The following is an 18683-nucleotide window of genomic DNA, read 5'->3' on the forward strand; positions in this document are numbered from 1 at the left end:
CAGTTTATACTGAGAAATACCAGTTTCAACAGTACAGTAAATTCAAAGGTAATTCCTGTTTTTAAGTTAATTTTTTATATTATTTTATCTTTGCTTCTGCTGCTAGCTCCTGATTGGTTAGTTTTAGTCAGGTGATAGAGTGTCAGGAAGTAATGTACGGTATGTGCTGATAGCTGCTGAGTGAAGAGTAAAAACCCTTGTTTAAAGAAGAAATCCGTCTCCATCCTTCTCATTTTATAAGGAGTGTTCCATCAACTATCAACGAACCCTCACTTTACATGAGCAAGGACGGAGGGACGAGGAAGGGTACCCAGAAGAAGGGTATCCAGGTCACGGACGGAGGACGGACCGGAAAAAAAAAGGGTCAGGTGCCCACCTCTGCTCAATTGCATGCATGTGACAAATTCTTACTCATTAAAAGCAGTGAAAATGCACCAATTTCTGGCCAATGTTTATGCAAAGTTTATGGGGGTCGAGATTTTTGGAGTGGCCTTTTTTGGAAAACTTCATATATTGGCATTTTTGGTAGCTGTCAGGTTCACACCAAGTGAGACATTCATAAACTATGCTCACAATGAGGAGAGAAGACACTCAACAACAATATTGTCTTTTTACTTGCAAGGAGAGCGCAGGGAAGTGTACGATTACAGTTCCTAAAACTCTCTGCCCGGCTCCTGCGCCCCCTCTCTTTTTATTTTTGTCCCTGATAACAAAGGTGTTCCAGCTCTAAGGGAAAGGGGAGCGAAAGCAGCTGGAACACTATGAACTTGTTTTGTCTATGTGTGTGTGTGAGCAATTAACATACATATGTGAAAGCAAAGCACACCAAGCAAGTTGGCCTAATGATAAAAATCAAACACATGAATAATAAAATGCATTATTATTCTTACAGTAGCTCTTGAAGATATCCTCTGTAAAGCAAAAGACAACATAGACGTTTAATATTTATACAGTTGCTTTGTCACGGTTGCTTGCAATGACAGTCACTTGACCCGGAAGGAAGTACTTTTGACCTGTTTTGCCGAATGCTTAAGCTGATTGTGCAAAAGCCCTATTATTTGGACAGTGTTACCTTATATATGTAAATAAGAGAGTCAAAATATACATTTTCTTACATCTCAACTTGTAAGCCATTGATCAATTTCAAATTTATATTTTAAATATAATATTTATTGACCGAGGTCACATGAACACCACAGCAAGCATCTTACTCCATTAGGGTCGTCTCAACATTGAGGTTAAGTTGATGAATAACCACAAGGGATAAGTGCTATGAATGTGTAACTTGTGCACATGAACGAGGGTTAACCGTCAAAAAAATCCTCAACCTGTTTCATTGTAAATATTTAATTTGTGTTCAGTTAATGGAGCACATTGCCACCATTTTGACTCTCGGGTGGACAAGACAAAAAGGCGTTGAAACCATTGGTTCAGATAGCTAGGTTGCTACCCAAACAAAATTTTGTCTCACACAAAGTGCGCTTGGTTGAGGTAGTAATGTTATCGAGCGTCTAAAAAAACAACAAGCATCACTGTAAACATTTAGCAGTATGCTATCTTAGAATGTTTCAAGTGCTGGAAGATAGAGTCCATTAAGTATTGTAGAAGCAGGCATACAGCAGGGCTGCACTCGAGAAAAGCACCACGCTCAATTTGGACGGTGTGCTTGGTCTCGGCACGAATCTGATCTTTAGGGCTTTCGGTACCACTTTTGTGTCGAATGGCCGAACCACACGGTCCCACTGTGAGAAGATGGCCTGGCGAGCCCCGGCCCAGCGACCCGGCCCGTTCAGTCGGAACTGATAGGAGGTACAAGGCCCAAACAACACCTGGAACGCCAATCTGGGGTCTCTCAGAAGAAGCAGAGCTATGTTTGGTTTAACCCCGATCTGAGATGCCACAGAGTCCAGATAGGGCATGTAGTCCACCTGGATGGGGGTACGCTTGGAGCAGGTGTACCTAAGAGAGGGCAAAACCCCATTTTAAAGACAAATTGGCAATGGACAATGATCCTGGCTGTGTTCTTCTTGTACTTTTTGTGCATGGTTTCCGTTTCCGTCGCAATTTCATCCAGCATCATCTTCTCGGTAGGTAAATTTAGGAAACCTGCAGAAGAGTGGGAGGAACTACTTTAAACTTATTGCGGTCTATCAGATAAAGTTTTGGGGGTTTACCTTTGAAAACTCTGATAGCCCAGCGGGCCTGTATCTCTGCCAGCGGCGTGAAAGACCCCAGGCCGTGAATTAAACCCACCACAGCCAGCGTGGGTCTGGAGAGCCTGGGTGGGAAAACATGCTTGTAGAGGCACAGGCGATAACCCGACTTCTCCTGCAGGGTCGGAGGCAGGAAGGGGAAGCTGTAGTTGTACCCTGTGGCGAACACCACCACGTCTACCTAAGGAAATAAATTCATACAGTGCCTTGAAAAAATATTTTTCTTCATGAAATCAAATTAAAATATATATAGATTGTCTTTACAATAAAATGTTCTATGCATCCCCACTGATCTAAACACGACATTCTTATTAATAATGCTTATGTGGAATATGAATTAAGCAGCAAAATCCACCTGTTTTGTTTTTTTTCATCTCAGGGGGCGGCCATTTTGCTGTCAATTGAAAATGACGTCACAGTTGGTTAGGGCTCAGGTAACGACCAATCACGGCTCAGCTTCAGAAAACAGGTGAGCCGTGATTGGTCGTTACCTGTGTAATAAATTCATAGCTGTTGAGAACATATGATGCTGAAGATAGCTGCTTTATTTCGTTTTGTTCCATCTCACCCCCACTGTTTTTCTTGTTGATGCTAAACTAGACAGCTGTGGATTCTTGATTGTGTTATGGACCCTTTTGAGGTTTTAAATCAAATTCTGACCTAGTTTGAGTTCTGAGAGTCTGGTCTACAATGTACAGAATTGTAAATGTTAAATGTGATGTCATTCAGCTGCACGTGTTTATGGGCCATAGTTAGCGCAATCTTTCTAATGGACAGCAGTTAACTTGGCAGCATCAGAACAACAGTATCTATGATCTGAGATCATTTCCGTGACCACATGTTTTTTTTCTTTCCAGGTTTATTTGAGGGTGCCATTTAGCAGTATTTGAACGTACCTAGTCTACAGCACTGCCGTCGGTAAAGACCACAGTGGATCCGCGGAACTCCCTGACGTTTGCCTTCAACCGAACGCGACCGGAGATTATCCGAGCCGGTAGGTCATCGCTCACCACGACGTTTTGTGAAAAAGTTCTTAGAGAGAGAAACAGATCACGGTAATACAGATTATTTCTCAGAACCGTAATTCCCTAAATGCCATAGTAATGAAAAAAAGTTGACGATTTTTGAGGGAAAAAAATTACGATAATCGAGAAAAAAAGGTTGACCTGATGTCATGAGAACAAAGTTGTATTATTTTTTTATTTGTATTATTATTCTTTTTTAATTTATAAGACCAAAGATGGGTGTTTTTCGGGATGAAAAAAATCATAATCTTACAGGAACAAAGTCTTAATTAACAAGGGAACATAGTTGTATTTTTACACATGTAGATAAAAAATACAACTTCATTCTCATAATATTACGCCTTCTATTCTGGGAAAAATGGGACTATATTGAAGACAATACTCCTATTGTCCTAATAACAAAAAGCCAAATTTGTATTATTTCTGTATAAATGGCAGCGGCAATAAATGGTATTGACTGAACATTTGACTGATTTTAGCGGTAGTATCAGAGCCATAACAGGGACGGGATGACAGCAGTGCGCAAGGGAATTCTGCAATTCTGGGAAAGGGCTGTGTAAGTTTAACACCCGACACTCACTTCACCTGCCCTGTTGTGTTGAGAGCACTTGTCACTGTCCGACAAGCGGTGCCCACCTCACACCAGACAGGATGTGGTTATACCCCCTGACTAGATTCTGTATAATAGATTAAATAAATGCAGGGTCTTCCGCTACAGCTCTGATAACTACCTCCGAAAGCTTTCAAAAGCAAGCATGACATTGGTACCCGTGTTGTGGCTTCAATCCATAGAGCTCATGATTAAAGACCCGATTGAACATGTTCTCCGCCACCCTGTTGCTACGAGAAGGGAAACGTCTTTGCAGCATCATATCCACGCGGGAGGCGTTCAACATGTCCACCGGGAGGCCCCAGGGTCCCACGCGGCTCACCACCCAAGCGCCGCTCCTCGAACTCAGGTACACCTGCAGGTCACCACGCAATCTCGTGGTTAATTCTACGGCTGAGAGATTGAGAAAATAATCGAATTGTGCCTTTTTTTCCTCTCAGTATTGAAATTTAATTCCATTTTTTTCAAGGTTGTCTTCCCATGTTTTTTTTTGTTTTTTTTAAGCAAACACAAGCGATACATGGTCTTATAAGTTAGGCTTACACTAGAATAAAGGCAAATGCACCTTAAATCAATATGAACATCAATATGACAGTTTATTTATCCATTTCAAATTGAGTTTTTGATTTAGTAAACACTTATATGACACACTACATACATAAAATATACAGTATCTAAAAAAATAAAGCCTACCGAACGCCCAAAACGAAGCAGTTTATTTTTTTTCCCAAATTGACAGCCTTAGCAATTTTTTGCATTTTCCTATACATTGCAATGTCAATTTGCATTTGATTGTTTATTGGCATTCAGTTTGAGGTGGAAGCCTCACTGTTCGAGTACTTTAAAAGAAACACACCTTTTCAGCAACGCGACTGATGTCCACCGCAATGTCGCCTCCGGAACTTCCGATCCCGATGACAACCACTCTTTTACCCCGATTGCCCTCACTGTTTCGGTATTCCCAGCTGTGAAAATACTTGCCATTGAAGCTCTCTATACCTGGACCATGAACAAAAAAAAACAAAAACAAAAAAAAGAAAAGAAAAAAAGCTCATGAACCTCTGATATCATGTCAAAATGTTGACAAATTGACAAGAATTTGCTGAGCCCGGAAAAGCAGACTGGCCAATCAGAATACAGGATCACCTTCAAATCTGTTCCAAGATAAGAGAATAGGCGAATCTACAAAGGGGTTCACTCCCCTGTATGGATAATACGTTTTTAGGGGGGCAACCACCTCTCGCAATCTTAAGATATTAACGTTAGTGCTTGGTCGCAGCCCCCCATAAATAGTGAGGATTCACTATATGCACAACAATCGACGACGGTGTGGGTAGTGGTACCTGGAAAGTCTTTGAGTGGCAGGTCGGGTGTGGTGAAGTGTCCCGCGCAAACCATCACGGCATCGAAAACCTCACTCTCCTGCCGCCCGTCGTGCCCCTCGGTCTCTACTACCCACTGACCAGTGTCAGCAAAGTCCGCAGTCTGCCTAACGCTGACCACAGCGGTCTTGAAACAAAAACAAAAACAAAGATAAAGGGTTTGGGTTTGGGTTGAAGAACTAATTAACTCATTCACTGCCAGACATTTTCAGAGCCTCTTTTACCCTAACATCTGAAAAAAATATAAAGAAGTTCCTGGGATTGAATGGCCGGACTGTGAAAAGACGAGTAAATTCATTAATGGCAGTCAATGGGTTAAAGACCTTTGGTAAAGTGTGTTCTCTTACGGCTTTATTCCAAAATGGAATAAATTCAGTGAAATTTGTGCATACATGGGAAAAGAACCCCATTTGGAATTAATCTTTGATATCAAATCATGTGCTCCACAATTATATTAGCACCCCTGATGTTAAAACATTATACCTCCCCACTTTTGCCAAGAAAATGGCACCTAATCTTCTCCTATAATGTTTCACAAGATGGGAGACATCAGAAAGAAGGATCTTTGACGATTCCTCTTTGCACAATCTCTTGAAATCATCCACAGTGCAGCCCCACCTGAAATCGGATGTGCCGCAGTAGGCCGAAGTTCTGCGCATATAATCGCAGGTAATGCAGCACCTCGGAGTGGTGCATGTTGTTTGGGAGCTCCGCAGGAGGCGGGAAGTCACTGAAGGCCATCCTCTCCTTGGAGCTGTTGAGGATCACCGACTCGTAAATGTTGGCCCGCCCGGGCTCCGGTTCCTCCTGTTGCGCGTCGACGACAAGTTGTTGCATATTTCAGCCAAAAGCGTTTCGTTTCTAGAGCAAACCTTAAATCTCCAGAGACCGCCAATGTCCGGACCGCTCTCGAAGCAGGTGGGATCCAGACCTTCTTCCAAACAGGATTTGATGCTGGCCAGGCCTGAAATCCCGGCGCCAATCACAGCTACCTTCTGAACCATGCTGGAGACAAAAGTTAGCATGGTCGGTGTGTTTGTTTGCCATTTGGCGTGATGAGCTGCATTCCAGTCATACTACATTCCTACGCATATCTGATTGGATAATGGCAAAGTAGTTGTCGGGCAGGAATGGGGTGTAACGTTTAACACCTGAAGCTCATCCCTCCTTGTTGCTGGAATTGTTTACCGACGACACCTTTTTTCACCTGATAAAATCTGAGAAATCAGAGAGATTATTGAATGTCTCAGTCCGCTCCCATCCTGCGTTTTACGCCTACAGAAAGCAACAGCATATCCGTGTTTTGGATTTTTGATTAAGAAACACTGCTTCATGTTATTGCACTTGTAGTGTTGTGAGACATACTTTTGTGTGGAAGGCGCAGGTTTGATTCCCTGCCAGCGCCCTACTACCCAGCCACTGTTTGTTGCAAGCCTGGATAAAAATGAGTTGTGTCAGGAAAGGCATTGGGTGTAAATACTATATCGAACGAGTCATGTGAGTGACTCGCAGTGGTGATTACTGATGAGACAGACCGTAAGTGCCAACAACAACTTGTTTTCATTATGAGGTTTTTATGTAGAATTTTGAGGGAAAAATAATTCAATTTTGGCATTAGGCTGTAACAGTAAAATGTGTCCAATCCTGTACTATACATCTTAAAATAATTAAAAATGTAACTGGATCCAGATCATTTTACTGGGTGCAACCACTTGATGAAATAAAATGGAGTAAATTCGTCACACCTTTTTTCAGTGTAAGTGCACTCCATTTCCATTTAACATTTTGAAAAATTGTATTTTTCATTTGTTGGTCTCGGACGTGTTTTCTCGGAAAAGCACAAGATGCGAATTGATCCGAACGTCATTCACTGACCTTAACACTAATGGCGAATGGAGATTTACTTTACTAATACTTTTGCAAGTATTTGTATAAGTAAACACTTTTTTCATGTCATTATGGGGTGTTGTGTGTAAAATTTGGAGGGGAAAATTAATTCCGTTCTGGAATAAGCCTAACATAATAAAATGTGCAAAAAGTGATGTGTGAATACTTTCCAAATGCAGTTGTTCCTTTGTTTGCATAATTCATGCCTCCTTTCATTTGAATAATATGCTTGCATGGCCTGAACATGTCCAGAACATGACTGCTCCCTCTTTCTTGTCAGAGTGCATCCCGATTGCAGAAATTTAAAAAAAAAAAAAAAAAAAAGGCACTTTGTTTCCCCCCCATCACATATTTTTTTTATGATTAAAAGCTTGGCAAAAGTCTGAACCCCTATTGAGTTCTATCCCGGTTTTTCTACATCGTGATTTGCTCTGCATATTTGTCAATTCCCTTCTTTCCTTGTACCTGTCTATTTTGGACATTTGTTAAAAACAAACAAACAAAAAAAAGAACATTCCTCATACTTTAGAAAGTGGTTTGCAATAGCTTTACATGCGGAAATGATAAGCGCAAAAAACAAGCACAACTGTGAGTGTGGCTGATGCAACATAAACCAGAACAGAATGTGCACTGAAACAGACAATACACAACAAGCACAGGTGCAGTACCTTGGAAGAGATACGTAGTCCTCAAAGGTAAAAAATTATCACATGTGACTTCATTCCCATTCAAAACAGCAGCTAAAGTGACTTTTTCCGACTTCTTAGGGCAGTCGGGGGTGTGTGTGTGTGTGTGTGTGTGCGTCCGTGTATGTGTGTGTGATATTAGTATTTTCATTGACCACGCCCTCCTCCCCACACGGAGTTGTCAGTTAGTTGTCAGCTGTAGATGGCAGTCTGATGAACGCTTCATTCGGGAAGACAACCGTGAATCAGAGTGCAAATTGAGCAAAAACTTTTATATTAGTCTTCAGTCGTGACAGCAACACAATTACAAAGTGTGACACGATAACCACAAAACAGGAAATGGAATTTACTGCGACATAGGAAAAGGTCTGGCTGTTCTTCTTCGGTGTAATCCTGCCAGCTAACAAAGTGATTAGTACACAGACGTATTTGTGCCACAGGCAAAAGAGAACATATTACAGTATTTTCAAAATAACTGCTGTGTGTTTGAGAAATAAATTGTGTATTTGAGATTTTTTTTAATTATATTTTCATATTATATATATTCATTTTATATATATATTTTCCGGAAATAGTTATGGTCTGCTGTACCTAGCAAACAAATACCTCTCCAAAGTTATTTGAAAATTGATTATCAAGTGTTTTTTGTTTGTTAGCCTGTCAGCTAACAAACTAATTAGCTTGCTAACTTCTTGCTAACTGTGATTGACAAAATAGCTTCTTTTGTGGCTATTAAGTCATTCCTTTTTTCTGAAATCTCACTAGCTAACAGACTCGCTACACTCGCTAGCTAGCTCCTTATCAGTTCATACTTTTCTTAATCTTTGAGGCGGAAACCAAGCAGTACATGAACCCATTTTAGGTTCCAAAAACAAGAAAGCAGTTAAGACTATTGCTTTATGCTCGTTATTTCATATTCTTATTTAAAATCCCCCTTGCTCGTATTTTTCCCCTTGTGTGTTAATAACACTGTTGGTTCATTGTCTGTGATTTGTAAATTGAGACGATTGTTAAAAAAAAATCCAATTCATACACGAATGAATTTTAGTGAGCAGATGCTAACATAAATAGCATGTAGCCAACAACAAAAGGGCTAACAACCAGCTTGCAAATGAGCATAAAAGAAGACTGTTGTGGCGTCTTTGACTTGAGTTCTCTTTTATAGTGTTTAACTTGCTTTTCCACTTGATTATTAATGAAATCCAGGAAGTCAAGGCTTTACACTCAGTTCAACTAAATAACAACTTGGACTGTCAGGGAATCAGGCAAGAGTCAAATAACATGATATAAATGTTAGGTGTGTGGTTTCCCGGGGGGTGTGGTTTGCAACTTCAGGAGGAAAAAAATGTTTTTGCTCACTCTTGTTATACAACATGAACAACATGGGTCTAAAAGGGAGAGAAGAAAAGTGTCTCTGTCTCTAGAAAAATGTGTTAAAAAAAAAAAGTTTAGAAATGCAGCCCTCCAAAAGCATTGGGACTGCTAGGTCAATTCCTTTGTTTTGTTATATACCAAAGGCATTTGGGTTTCAGATCAAAAGATGAATACGAACCAAAAGTTCAGAATTCCAGATTTTATTTCATGGTATTTACATTTAGATGTGTGAAACAAGTCACAGAGTATCTTGTTTGAAGTAACCCACTTTTCAAGTGAACAAAAGTATTGGAACATGTGACTGATGGGTGTTTCATTTTAGTTTGATTGCTTAAACATAAGTGATTGTTTGGGGATTTGGGTTTCTCCTGTGAAAAATACATTTGCTATTAAGCAAACATGAAGAGCAGAGGGCTGTCTATGGGAGAAAGGAAACCAATTTTGAAGCTGAGAGAAGAGGGGAAATCGACCGAAGCTATTGCACAAAACTTTGGATATAGTCAATACATCAATTTGGAGTGTCTTGAAAAAAGGTTATCAACAGCAGCTGATTACAGAAACATTGTGAGAGCTGTGAAGAAACACCCAAAGACAACAGTGATGCTACTGCCAGCCTCCACAGGGCAGAAGTGAAGGTATCGTAATCCACAGTTTGACGAAGGTTTCAAGAGAAGAAATATACAGGCCATATCACAACGCGCAAATCACTCATTAGCAAAAAGAATCGGAAGGCCAGATTGTATTTTGCAAAGAAGTACAGAGAGGAAACTGTCTGTTTACATGTTTTGCTGCACTGTTTGTATTTAATCCAGTTGCTTAAAAGGATTAAAGCAACTACAACATAGATGCTATTTATAGTTAGCATTAAGCTAGCGGACTGAAAGTGGTTCAAATTCTTTTGGGGAAAAGTTTGGACATGAGGTTGGGCAGGAGGGCGGGCTCTCGAACGTTCACGTAGTAGACCGCCGCCCCTCCGGCCACCAGCGTCAGGCTCAGTTTGAACAGGCCAGCCGAGCTAGCCGCATTCGCTTCCTGCACCTGTCGGCGACAAACGACAAGAAGACGACGTGGAGAAGTTGGTGTCACAAAATATCACTAGACCTCGTTTCAGCCAACATCCAAATGTGTTCTGTGCGGATGTTTTAATTTTTGGATTCTCGTGTTTTAATTTAAAGTATATTTGAATTCATTTTCAATAGACAATTACATTTGTAAATTTCAATTTGTATGTAATTGACTTAGATTTGTTATTTTAACAAAAGTTTTTTTATTTTTAATTGTATGTGATTTAAATACATTTTAAAGTAATGCTTTTTTTTCAATTAAGTTTGACTTTTCATGAACTATGACTTCAATTTGATGGCCATTTAAATTTGATTTAATTAACTTTTAATGATTTTATTCAATTTAATGTAATTTAGTTAAACTTTTATGCAGCTTGTAATCATTTTTTGGGGACATAGAATTTTGAATTGAACTGCATTTCATTAACTGAATTTGAACCAATCAATGACAAAAAAGTATTTATATTTTAACTCTAAAATGAATTGAAAGGACTCTCAGTGAAGATGCCCACCTAGTCGCTGAGCAGCGAGCGCTACTGACCTTCCTGGTCTTCAGGGGCTGAAACATGCGCTGGAACTGGGTGAGGATGGCCCGCCGGGCGCCCTCCCACTTGCCGGGCCCAGTCAGGCGGTACTGGTAGGCGGTGACGGGCCCCCACAGGACCTCCTTGAACAGCGCGTAGTCAGTGAAGAGGAGCCACAGCAGGCTAGGCCTGGCCCCGATCTCGCCCGCCAGGTCGTCCATGTAGGTCACAAAGTCCACTTGTAGTGGGGCTAGCTTGGACACGATGTAGCTACGGCAAAGGCGGGGGTGGGGTGGGGGGTGGAGGGGAGGTTGATTCGATTAACAGTACCAGCAAAATGGGTGAGCAGCTTTTACCTTTGCTCCATGCTTTTGGTGTCCTTCTCCACAGCCTTCACCATGGCTTGGCTTGAGGGCAGCTTCATATGTCCTGAACATTAAAAGAAAAAGGCTCTATGGCCACAATGTTGGGTACACCCAGCAAAATCTCATCACACTCGGTAGTCGTGTCGAGCGAAGACATTTACGATGCATTGCAATAAAGATGTAATATTACAAGAGTTTTTTTTCCCAACAACGTTATAATATTGATGTTTTTTTTTATACCAAATTTGAATTCCCATTATGAAAACAAATTAAAGTTAAAATTTACATTTTATTTTTTTTACATGACCAAAGTTGTATTTTTTTTACTTTAATAAATGTACAATATTGCAAGAAAAAAATCCATTAATATTATGAGAAAAAAGTCAAAGAATAAATATTTGAAAAAAAAAGAATAAAAAAGTTGCAAGGTTAGGAGAAAAAGCCAAAATGTTTAGAGATTGAAATAATAATATAAGGGGAAACAAGTATAATTGTTAAGTTTTAATATGGCAAAAAAACACGGGACGTGCATCTCTCCAGTGACAGACAATTCGTCACGTATCTTATATAGGGTGCAATAGGACTTCAAGGACAGTTTGAATTCAAAGTCGAATGATTCAGTTCAAGTCAATGGGAATTCAATTTGAAAGTTCGGTTGAGTTTGAGATGGTATGATGCAATGAGTTTCCTGTTGTCATTTTACAATATGAATGAACTTTTCATTAGGCTACTGCAAATGTGGCAATCCCTTGAACTCATTCACTGCCAGACATTTTCAGACCCTCTTTTACCCTATTGTTTGAAAAAATGTGAAAAAAAATATAAAGTTCCAGGGATTGAATGGCCGGACTGTGAAAAGACAAATAAATTCGTCAATGGCAGTGAATGAGTTAAAGATCCAAAAGAAAATCCCAATTTTACAAGACTAAAGTTGCAATACTACAAGAAAAAAAAATCTTAATTTATCTAGAATAAAGATGTCCAAAAATAGTCACCAGATTGCGAGTGGAAAAAAAGTCCTCAATTGATGGAAAAGGAGTCAAACTCGCCTGACCTTTAAAGACTCGCACGGCCCAACGTGCCTGCATCTCGGCCTGCGGCATGATGGCTCCGAGGGCGTGGATGAAGCCCACCACGGCCAGGGTTGGGTGCTCCAAATTGGGAGGGAACACGTGCTTGTACAGACCCACGCGGTGACCCGACTTGTACAGAGAGTTGGCGGGCAAGTACGGGAAGTCGTAGTTGTAACCCGTGGCGAACACGATGGTATCCACCTGGAACAAACGCACTGTCAGGGGCGGAGGTCGCCGATGACCGAGCCATCTACTTACGTAACTAGCTGCTGCTTTACTGATAACCTGATAACCTGTCTCTTGATAGCTTTGATTCATCAGTTTTTACCCCTCAAAATCCTCAACCCAATGCGTTGGCTATGAATAACCCAGCATTTAGCTAAGTCAGCCATTTTGGGTTGCTTTTGACGCAGTGTTCTTTTATATTTTACCTGTCCTATAAAGGACCTGACCCATTTCACCATTTTAAAAACCCATCATGGCCCCTGAGCACAAAAAATTGCCCGCGACTGGTCTTGAGGGTTGCCCTGAAAATGTCTGACCTTCTCTGCCACGCTGCCATCGTCAAAGAATACCGAGGAGCCGCGGATCTCCTTCACGTTGGGCTTGATGATCACTGAGCCCGACAGGATCTTGAAAGGCAGGTCGTCGTTGATCACTGGGATCTGACTGAAAAGCCTGAAAACACATGAACACTTTTGTATTCAATACGAAAACTGTTGTACAAACCTCAATTCATATGAAATTGCGTAAATTGAATACATGAAGTGAATTATTTTACGTGGAATCATCCTGACAGTTACGGATGTTGTCAGGATAACGATGGAGGATAATGAAGAAACTTCTGGATACAGCTTCATTTGATTGATCTGTTTTTATTTTGATATCAAGCTTGCGTCTGAGTGGCACCGCATTAAAAAAAAAAACGGCATCGTGTAAGATAATGCCACGTCGTCTTAAGAGCACTTCACAAAACCATTCTCAGTTAAAAATGCCAAGTTAAAACTCTACCATGCTTCCTTGGGCTGGACCTGTGGAAAAGCGTGCTGTGGTCTGACGAGTCCACATTTCAAATCGCCTTCACGTTGATTTGGTACCTGTGTTTGGGCTTGAGGGCGTACATGGTGTGGTCGTACATGGCGTTGAGCTTGTTCTCGCCGTACCAGTTGAAGAAGTTGATGGGGAAGAGTTGGAACAGGATGTGCACGAAGCGCGTGTTGTACTTCATGTCCACCGGCAGGCCATCGTCCGACACCTGTCGGATCACCCAGGCCCCGCGCCGGGTGCTCATGTACACCTGACTCGAACAGAGGGAACGTGGGACTGGTTAGTGGGACTGGTTAGCATGATGTTGGGCGGGGACAACGGGGGAAGAGGAGATCCCCTCCAACCTGCTCGGCGAATTTGCTGCTCTCCACGGCGATGTCGATGCCCGAGTTGCCGATGCCCACGACCACCAAGCGCTTGCCATGCATGTCCTCGGGACCCTTGTAGTCCCAGCTGTGGAAGTAGCGGCCCTGGAAAGTGTCCAGTCCTGCGTGCGACATTTATTTCAACAGGGAAAAGTCTAAATGGTTTCACGAATTAAGAGAAAAAAACCCACATATTTCTAAGAATAAAGGGGGGAAAAACTATTTTTGTACTGAAATTGAGATGCTATTCTGACAATAACAAGAAAAATCCACTATTTTCTGTGAATAAAAGAGAAAATGACTACTTTTCTTGTAATATTACAACTTTATTGTTGTAATTTTTAAAATACCTTTTTTGTAATTCATTTTCAGAAAAGCATTTATTTTTTCTTGTACTAATGCAACTTTATTCTCAAAATCTTTTGACAGTTCATCTAATATAATACTTTATTCTTGTAAAAATGTCAATTTTCTATTCTGACTTTAGTCTCATTTAGATTTTTTTTCTACTTGTAATATCAGAAATGTATTCTCATACATTTTTCTTTCTTTCTTTCTCTTTTTTTCATTCTTTCTTCTCATATGATACTACTTTATTGTCTGAAAATTATGACTATCTTCTGGTAATATCACTTCTTTATTCTTGTGAAATTATGTTTTCGTTATCATAATATTCCGACTTGAGTCTCTGTAAATTACTAATTTAAAAATATTTTTTCCCATAATATCACAATTCTTAAAAAATACATTCCTTTTTCCCCTCACTATTACAACATGAATCTTATAAAATTAAGATATATTATGATGATTAAATAATTGATCAGATTAGACTTGATGCAATGCTATAGTTTAATAGCTTGTCTGTGGTGCTTTGCAGTGTGTGGTAGCATTAAGCCTTGTAAGAAAGTTACGTGTTTTGCTAACTTTTTCCTGAAAATATAAATAGAATATTTCTTTCTTAAAATATTTTAACTTCAGTCTATGTGAAATCTAATTTTTTTAACAACATGAATTCATTGTCATAAATATTATTTTTCAAATAGTGGACCTCTGTTTGCGGGGAATAGGGACCGAGATGGCTGGCAAATAGCGAAAATCTCCCAATATTGGTTCCCATTATAAGAGTAAAAAAAAAAAAAGAGGGGTTTGTTCTAAAAAAAATTAATCGTATGAAAATAATGTTTTTTTCCTCATAATGTTCCAACTTTATTCTCGCAAAATGCTTTTTCTCATATAGAACACTTTCATTATTATTAAATGCTTTTGAATTTCCCGTATAGCCAATTTGATGACGTCGACAGCAGGCTAAAGGGCACGCCAGTTACCCGGGAAGTCCTGCAGAGGCAGGTTGGGGTAAGTGTAGTGTCCAGAGCAGCAGATGACGGCGTCGAACACGTGCGTTTCCTCCTTCCCATCCCGCTTCTCCGTCACCACCTCCCACTTGCCCGTGCTGGCATAATCCGACCTTGGCGTGACGCGCTTCACCGAAGTCTGGAGGAACGGCGCGCGTGTGAGGAAGCCGTCGATCCAAGCAACCGAAAAAGCGAGCAAGCAAGCAAGCAATCTTTACCTGGAAGCGGATGTGCTGCAGCAGTTTGAAGTGGTCGGCGTACATGCGGAAGTAGTTGAGGATTTTGGAGTGGTGCATGTAGTTGGGGAAGTCGGCCGGGATGGGGAAATCACTGTAGCACATCATCTCCTTGGAGATGTTGATGGTGAGGGAGCGGTAGATGCTGGCGCGGTTGGGCTCGGACACCTCCTGCAGGGGAACCACATCCGTTTTTGTTTAAAAAAAAAACAAACTTTCTAATAAATATTTTTTATATTATTTTATATATTTTATTATTTATTTGTATATTTTAAAAATATTTATTTTATTGATATTATTATTTTTTTCATGATTATAAATGCATGGACATAAACAGAACCCTAGTTTAATACCCTATTTAAACCCCTATTTTGAAATCACAATCCTTGTTTAAACCCATAATTTGACACCCTTAACCCGAGTTTAAAACTCTACTTTGAAACCCTAATTCTAGGGTAAAACCCTCATTTGAAAGCCACATTTCTATTCGTTGGCTTTTGAAAATTTTCGGCTGTTTTTACGGTGTCTATTGTATATAGTGTTTTGTGTTAAATTATTGATTTCACTTGTTGCATTATGGCTATTTTGTCGTTGCTTTGTTACAGCTGTAGCTGTTGTGAAATGCACTATATGAATAAAAATGTATTGTATTTATGTGCAACCCTAATCATAGCACAGTCAGTGGATTCTCGGGACGATTGGCGCGGTTTTGATGCCCCGGCAAAGTAATTAGTTGATGGAGATGAAAGTTTTCCTAAATTGATGGCCCTCATTCCCATCTTCAATATGCCCATAAATCTGTGATCATCGACGAACATGACCATGAAATATCTTGTTAACCAGGAGTCGGCGGTGTCGTGGACACATCTACGCGCTGATTTTTTTTTTTTGCCGTGGGAGGGTACTGTGGATCCCCCCCCACTTTCAGGTAGAAAGTGCCTGGCCCCACCCTTGGCTCATTCAGACGTTAATACAATTACAATTGATTCCTATGTATTTTCTTTTTTATATCTTTACCTTGAACTTCCATAGTCCTCCAAGGTCGTCGCTGCTCTCGAAGCAAGTCGGATGCAAGTCTTCCTCCAGACAAGCCTTGACTGCACTCAGACCCGACGGGCCTGCGCCGATGACTGCCACGCTACGCACCATGGTGGAGCTATTTAAAAAAAAAAAATAATAAATAAGATTCCTGCATTGTATTAAAGCAAGAATAAGACAAACAAGAATAAGAAAGTCAGAGTGCAAAATGGCAGGTTCTGATTAACAATGAATCTCTTAAAGTGAAAGTAAACCCCCAAATTTTCGTTACAATAATATCTATCCGGTCCCAACTCTCTAATCTGATTAACATTGCGTTTGTGGAATATGAATTATTTATTATTATATATGAAACATTTTTATCCATTTCAGGGGCGGCCATTTTGCTACATGTTATCGACTGAAAATGACATCACAGTTGCTCTAGCCTCAGGTAACAAAAAAAAAACATACTTTTTGTCAGAAGTCAGCACAGAGGGACCCCAATCAATGTGATAAGATTGGGGGCCTTGATTAAAGCTGCCCCCCCCCCTACACACACACATACTCGTAAATTTTAATTTTTCCATTCTGCTGAAGCCTGACATGAAACATGCCTCATAGAGAGGAGCTCTCAGAATAGCCCCAAATCACACCTTGTTTACTTTCATTAAACTGGACAGCATTCATCAATTTACGGTAATAAATGGAGAAAATTCATCACTGCTGCTGCTCTCCCTTTAGTGGTTTTCTGTTAATGTAACTCCAAGAGCGCAGTGCAGAATCTCAACTGAGGTGACAAAAAATGCAAAAGTAGTGGTTTCTCATAAACATGAAGAATCCTAAACTGTCATTTCATGATGACATGCTCATTGTTAAGTAGCCTAAAAACAAGTAAAATTTTAAATGATGGATGTTATTGGAGGACACCGTGGGGGAAAGCACTAACCCCCCCACCCCCAAAAAAAAAAAAAACATTGCTCCGGGTTTAAAGGTTACAAAACAGCCTCTGGATGTTCCAAAGATTAGACTACATTACTATTACTTTTTTTTTTTTTTTTACCATAACCATTCTGTGGACAGATGAAGCCAAAGTTATATAACACACAACGCTATGTGTTTTTAATCAGAAAAATCACGCTTTGTAATATCATAAAAACGTACAATGATGACAGAATTAAACTGAATGTAACCTATTAAACACATTCTGTACACATTTGAAACCAAATATACAATTTGTAAGCGTAAAAAGTATTTTTTTTAAAAAATCATAATAATCCATGGGTGAAAATCTGCGATACAAGTACATACCCCTCCCACACACTGAAATCACTTTGAACACACTTTTATGACACTTTGCATAGGTGTTTCACCACCCCAAAAAAATGTGTGTCGAACAAATTACTTGTAAATCATGTTGCATCTTGCCCTTATGAAAACAATGTAATTATTTGCGAGTGGGCCAAACTATTGCAAAATACAAAATATTGGCCAAACGACAATTCGTAAATGTATCACGCAAATTTTAAGGAGGAGGGGGTCCTACCTGTACAGCGTCAGGTCCAAACAACAGCTGAAGCCAAAGGTTAACTGATGTGATCACCTCGAAGGGTCCTAAAGTCCTTTTCCATTTTGTTTTTATATCAAACACACACACACACACATCTCCACCCCCTCGCACGCACACACGCAAACACCCCACATTTGTGTGTGTGTGGAGTTGTTATAAGGTTTTTTTCTAGCATTTTTTTTTCCTGTACCGAGCAACCAAATTATTTTCACAGAACTTGAAGTGCGTGGATCCGTACCGAGCCGAGTGTGAAATCTGCTATGTGATAACTGACGCCGAAAAGTCAATGAGGATCAGAGACTGTTTATGATTGCATCAAGTGTGTGTGCGTGTGTGGCTGTGTGCGCACACACTCACACAAACTCAGAGTTTTCATTTTCTGCAGTCCGTGGCAAGTTGTATGCATGTCACTTGAATAGCATAGCTTAATGTTGTCGTGTCGTGTCGGCTATGAAAAACAATCCTCACCTAGGGCTGTCACAAACGATTGTTTTGCTATTCGACTAGTCACCGATAGAAGTTGGAATTAGTCGACTAATCGGATCATCGTGTAAATCGCAAGCATAAAAATAAAGTAAATTAAGATGATAGTACATTCAACTTTGAACTTAGCAGCATTCCTGAAATGTTTATAAAAGATGATGCAATTTAAATTGAAGGTGATACTATGGCCGTAACATTTTTAGCTGTAAACGTTTATTACTTTTTCAAATCGAATCAAAAACTATGCACACTTGCACGATGACCACTATAAAAGTCACTATAAATACAAAAAAATAATTACTTACAAATATTACACTCTTCTCAGGCATAATCCTTTCTTTTTTTTTTTTTAATGTGGAGGACAGTGAAGTCAGATTATGAAAACTCACCATTTGCTAAAGAAAAGTAAA

At 40.0% G+C, this 18683-nt stretch overlaps 1 protein-coding gene, 1 long non-coding RNA gene and 1 pseudogene across 4 annotated transcripts; 1 reads left to right on the forward strand and 2 right to left on the reverse strand.

Annotated features, from left to right (window-relative positions):
* Positions 1-135: 135 nt before the first annotated feature.
* Positions 136-11034, forward strand: LOC147138964 (uncharacterized). 2 transcript variants are annotated; one of them, XR_015088914.1, is made up of 4 exons: positions 136-363; positions 3071-3207; positions 4031-4197; positions 10798-11034. It is a non-coding gene; the product is annotated as an uncharacterized LOC147138964 (long non-coding RNA). The 2 variants fall into 2 exon arrangements; XR_015088915.1 differs by lacking the exon at positions 10798-11034 and adding an exon at positions 5838-8379.
* On the reverse strand, positions 604-7914 carry LOC147138965 (flavin-containing monooxygenase 5-like; annotated as a pseudogene). Its single transcript, XR_015088913.1, has 10 exons — positions 7786-7914; positions 6103-6235; positions 5849-6037; positions 5192-5357; positions 4705-4847; positions 4007-4203; positions 3110-3245; positions 2175-2394; positions 2034-2106; positions 604-1959 (listed from the first exon to the last, which is right to left on the reverse strand). The product of XR_015088913.1 is annotated as a flavin-containing monooxygenase 5-like (transcript).
* LOC147138966 (flavin-containing monooxygenase 5-like) lies at positions 9362-18397 on the reverse strand. Its single transcript, XM_086046732.1, has 11 exons — positions 17767-18397; positions 16221-16359; positions 15186-15374; positions 14941-15106; positions 13595-13737; positions 13301-13500; positions 12746-12881; positions 12185-12404; positions 11122-11194; positions 10783-11035; positions 9362-10215 (listed from the first exon to the last, which is right to left on the reverse strand). Exons 2-11 carry the CDS (start codon positions 16350-16352, stop codon positions 10066-10068), a joined length of 1662 nt encoding a protein of 553 aa, XP_085902858.1. The 5' UTR covers positions 16353-16359; positions 17767-18397; the 3' UTR covers positions 9362-10065.
* Positions 18398-18683: the final 286 nt, after the last annotated feature.

The sequence above is a fragment of the Filicampus tigris genome, chromosome 12, assembly GCF_054856515.1.
Source record: "Filicampus tigris isolate MCC_2025a chromosome 12, RoL_Ftig_1.0, whole genome shotgun sequence".
Classification (NCBI taxonomy): Eukaryota; Metazoa; Chordata; class Actinopteri; order Syngnathiformes; family Syngnathidae; genus Filicampus; species Filicampus tigris.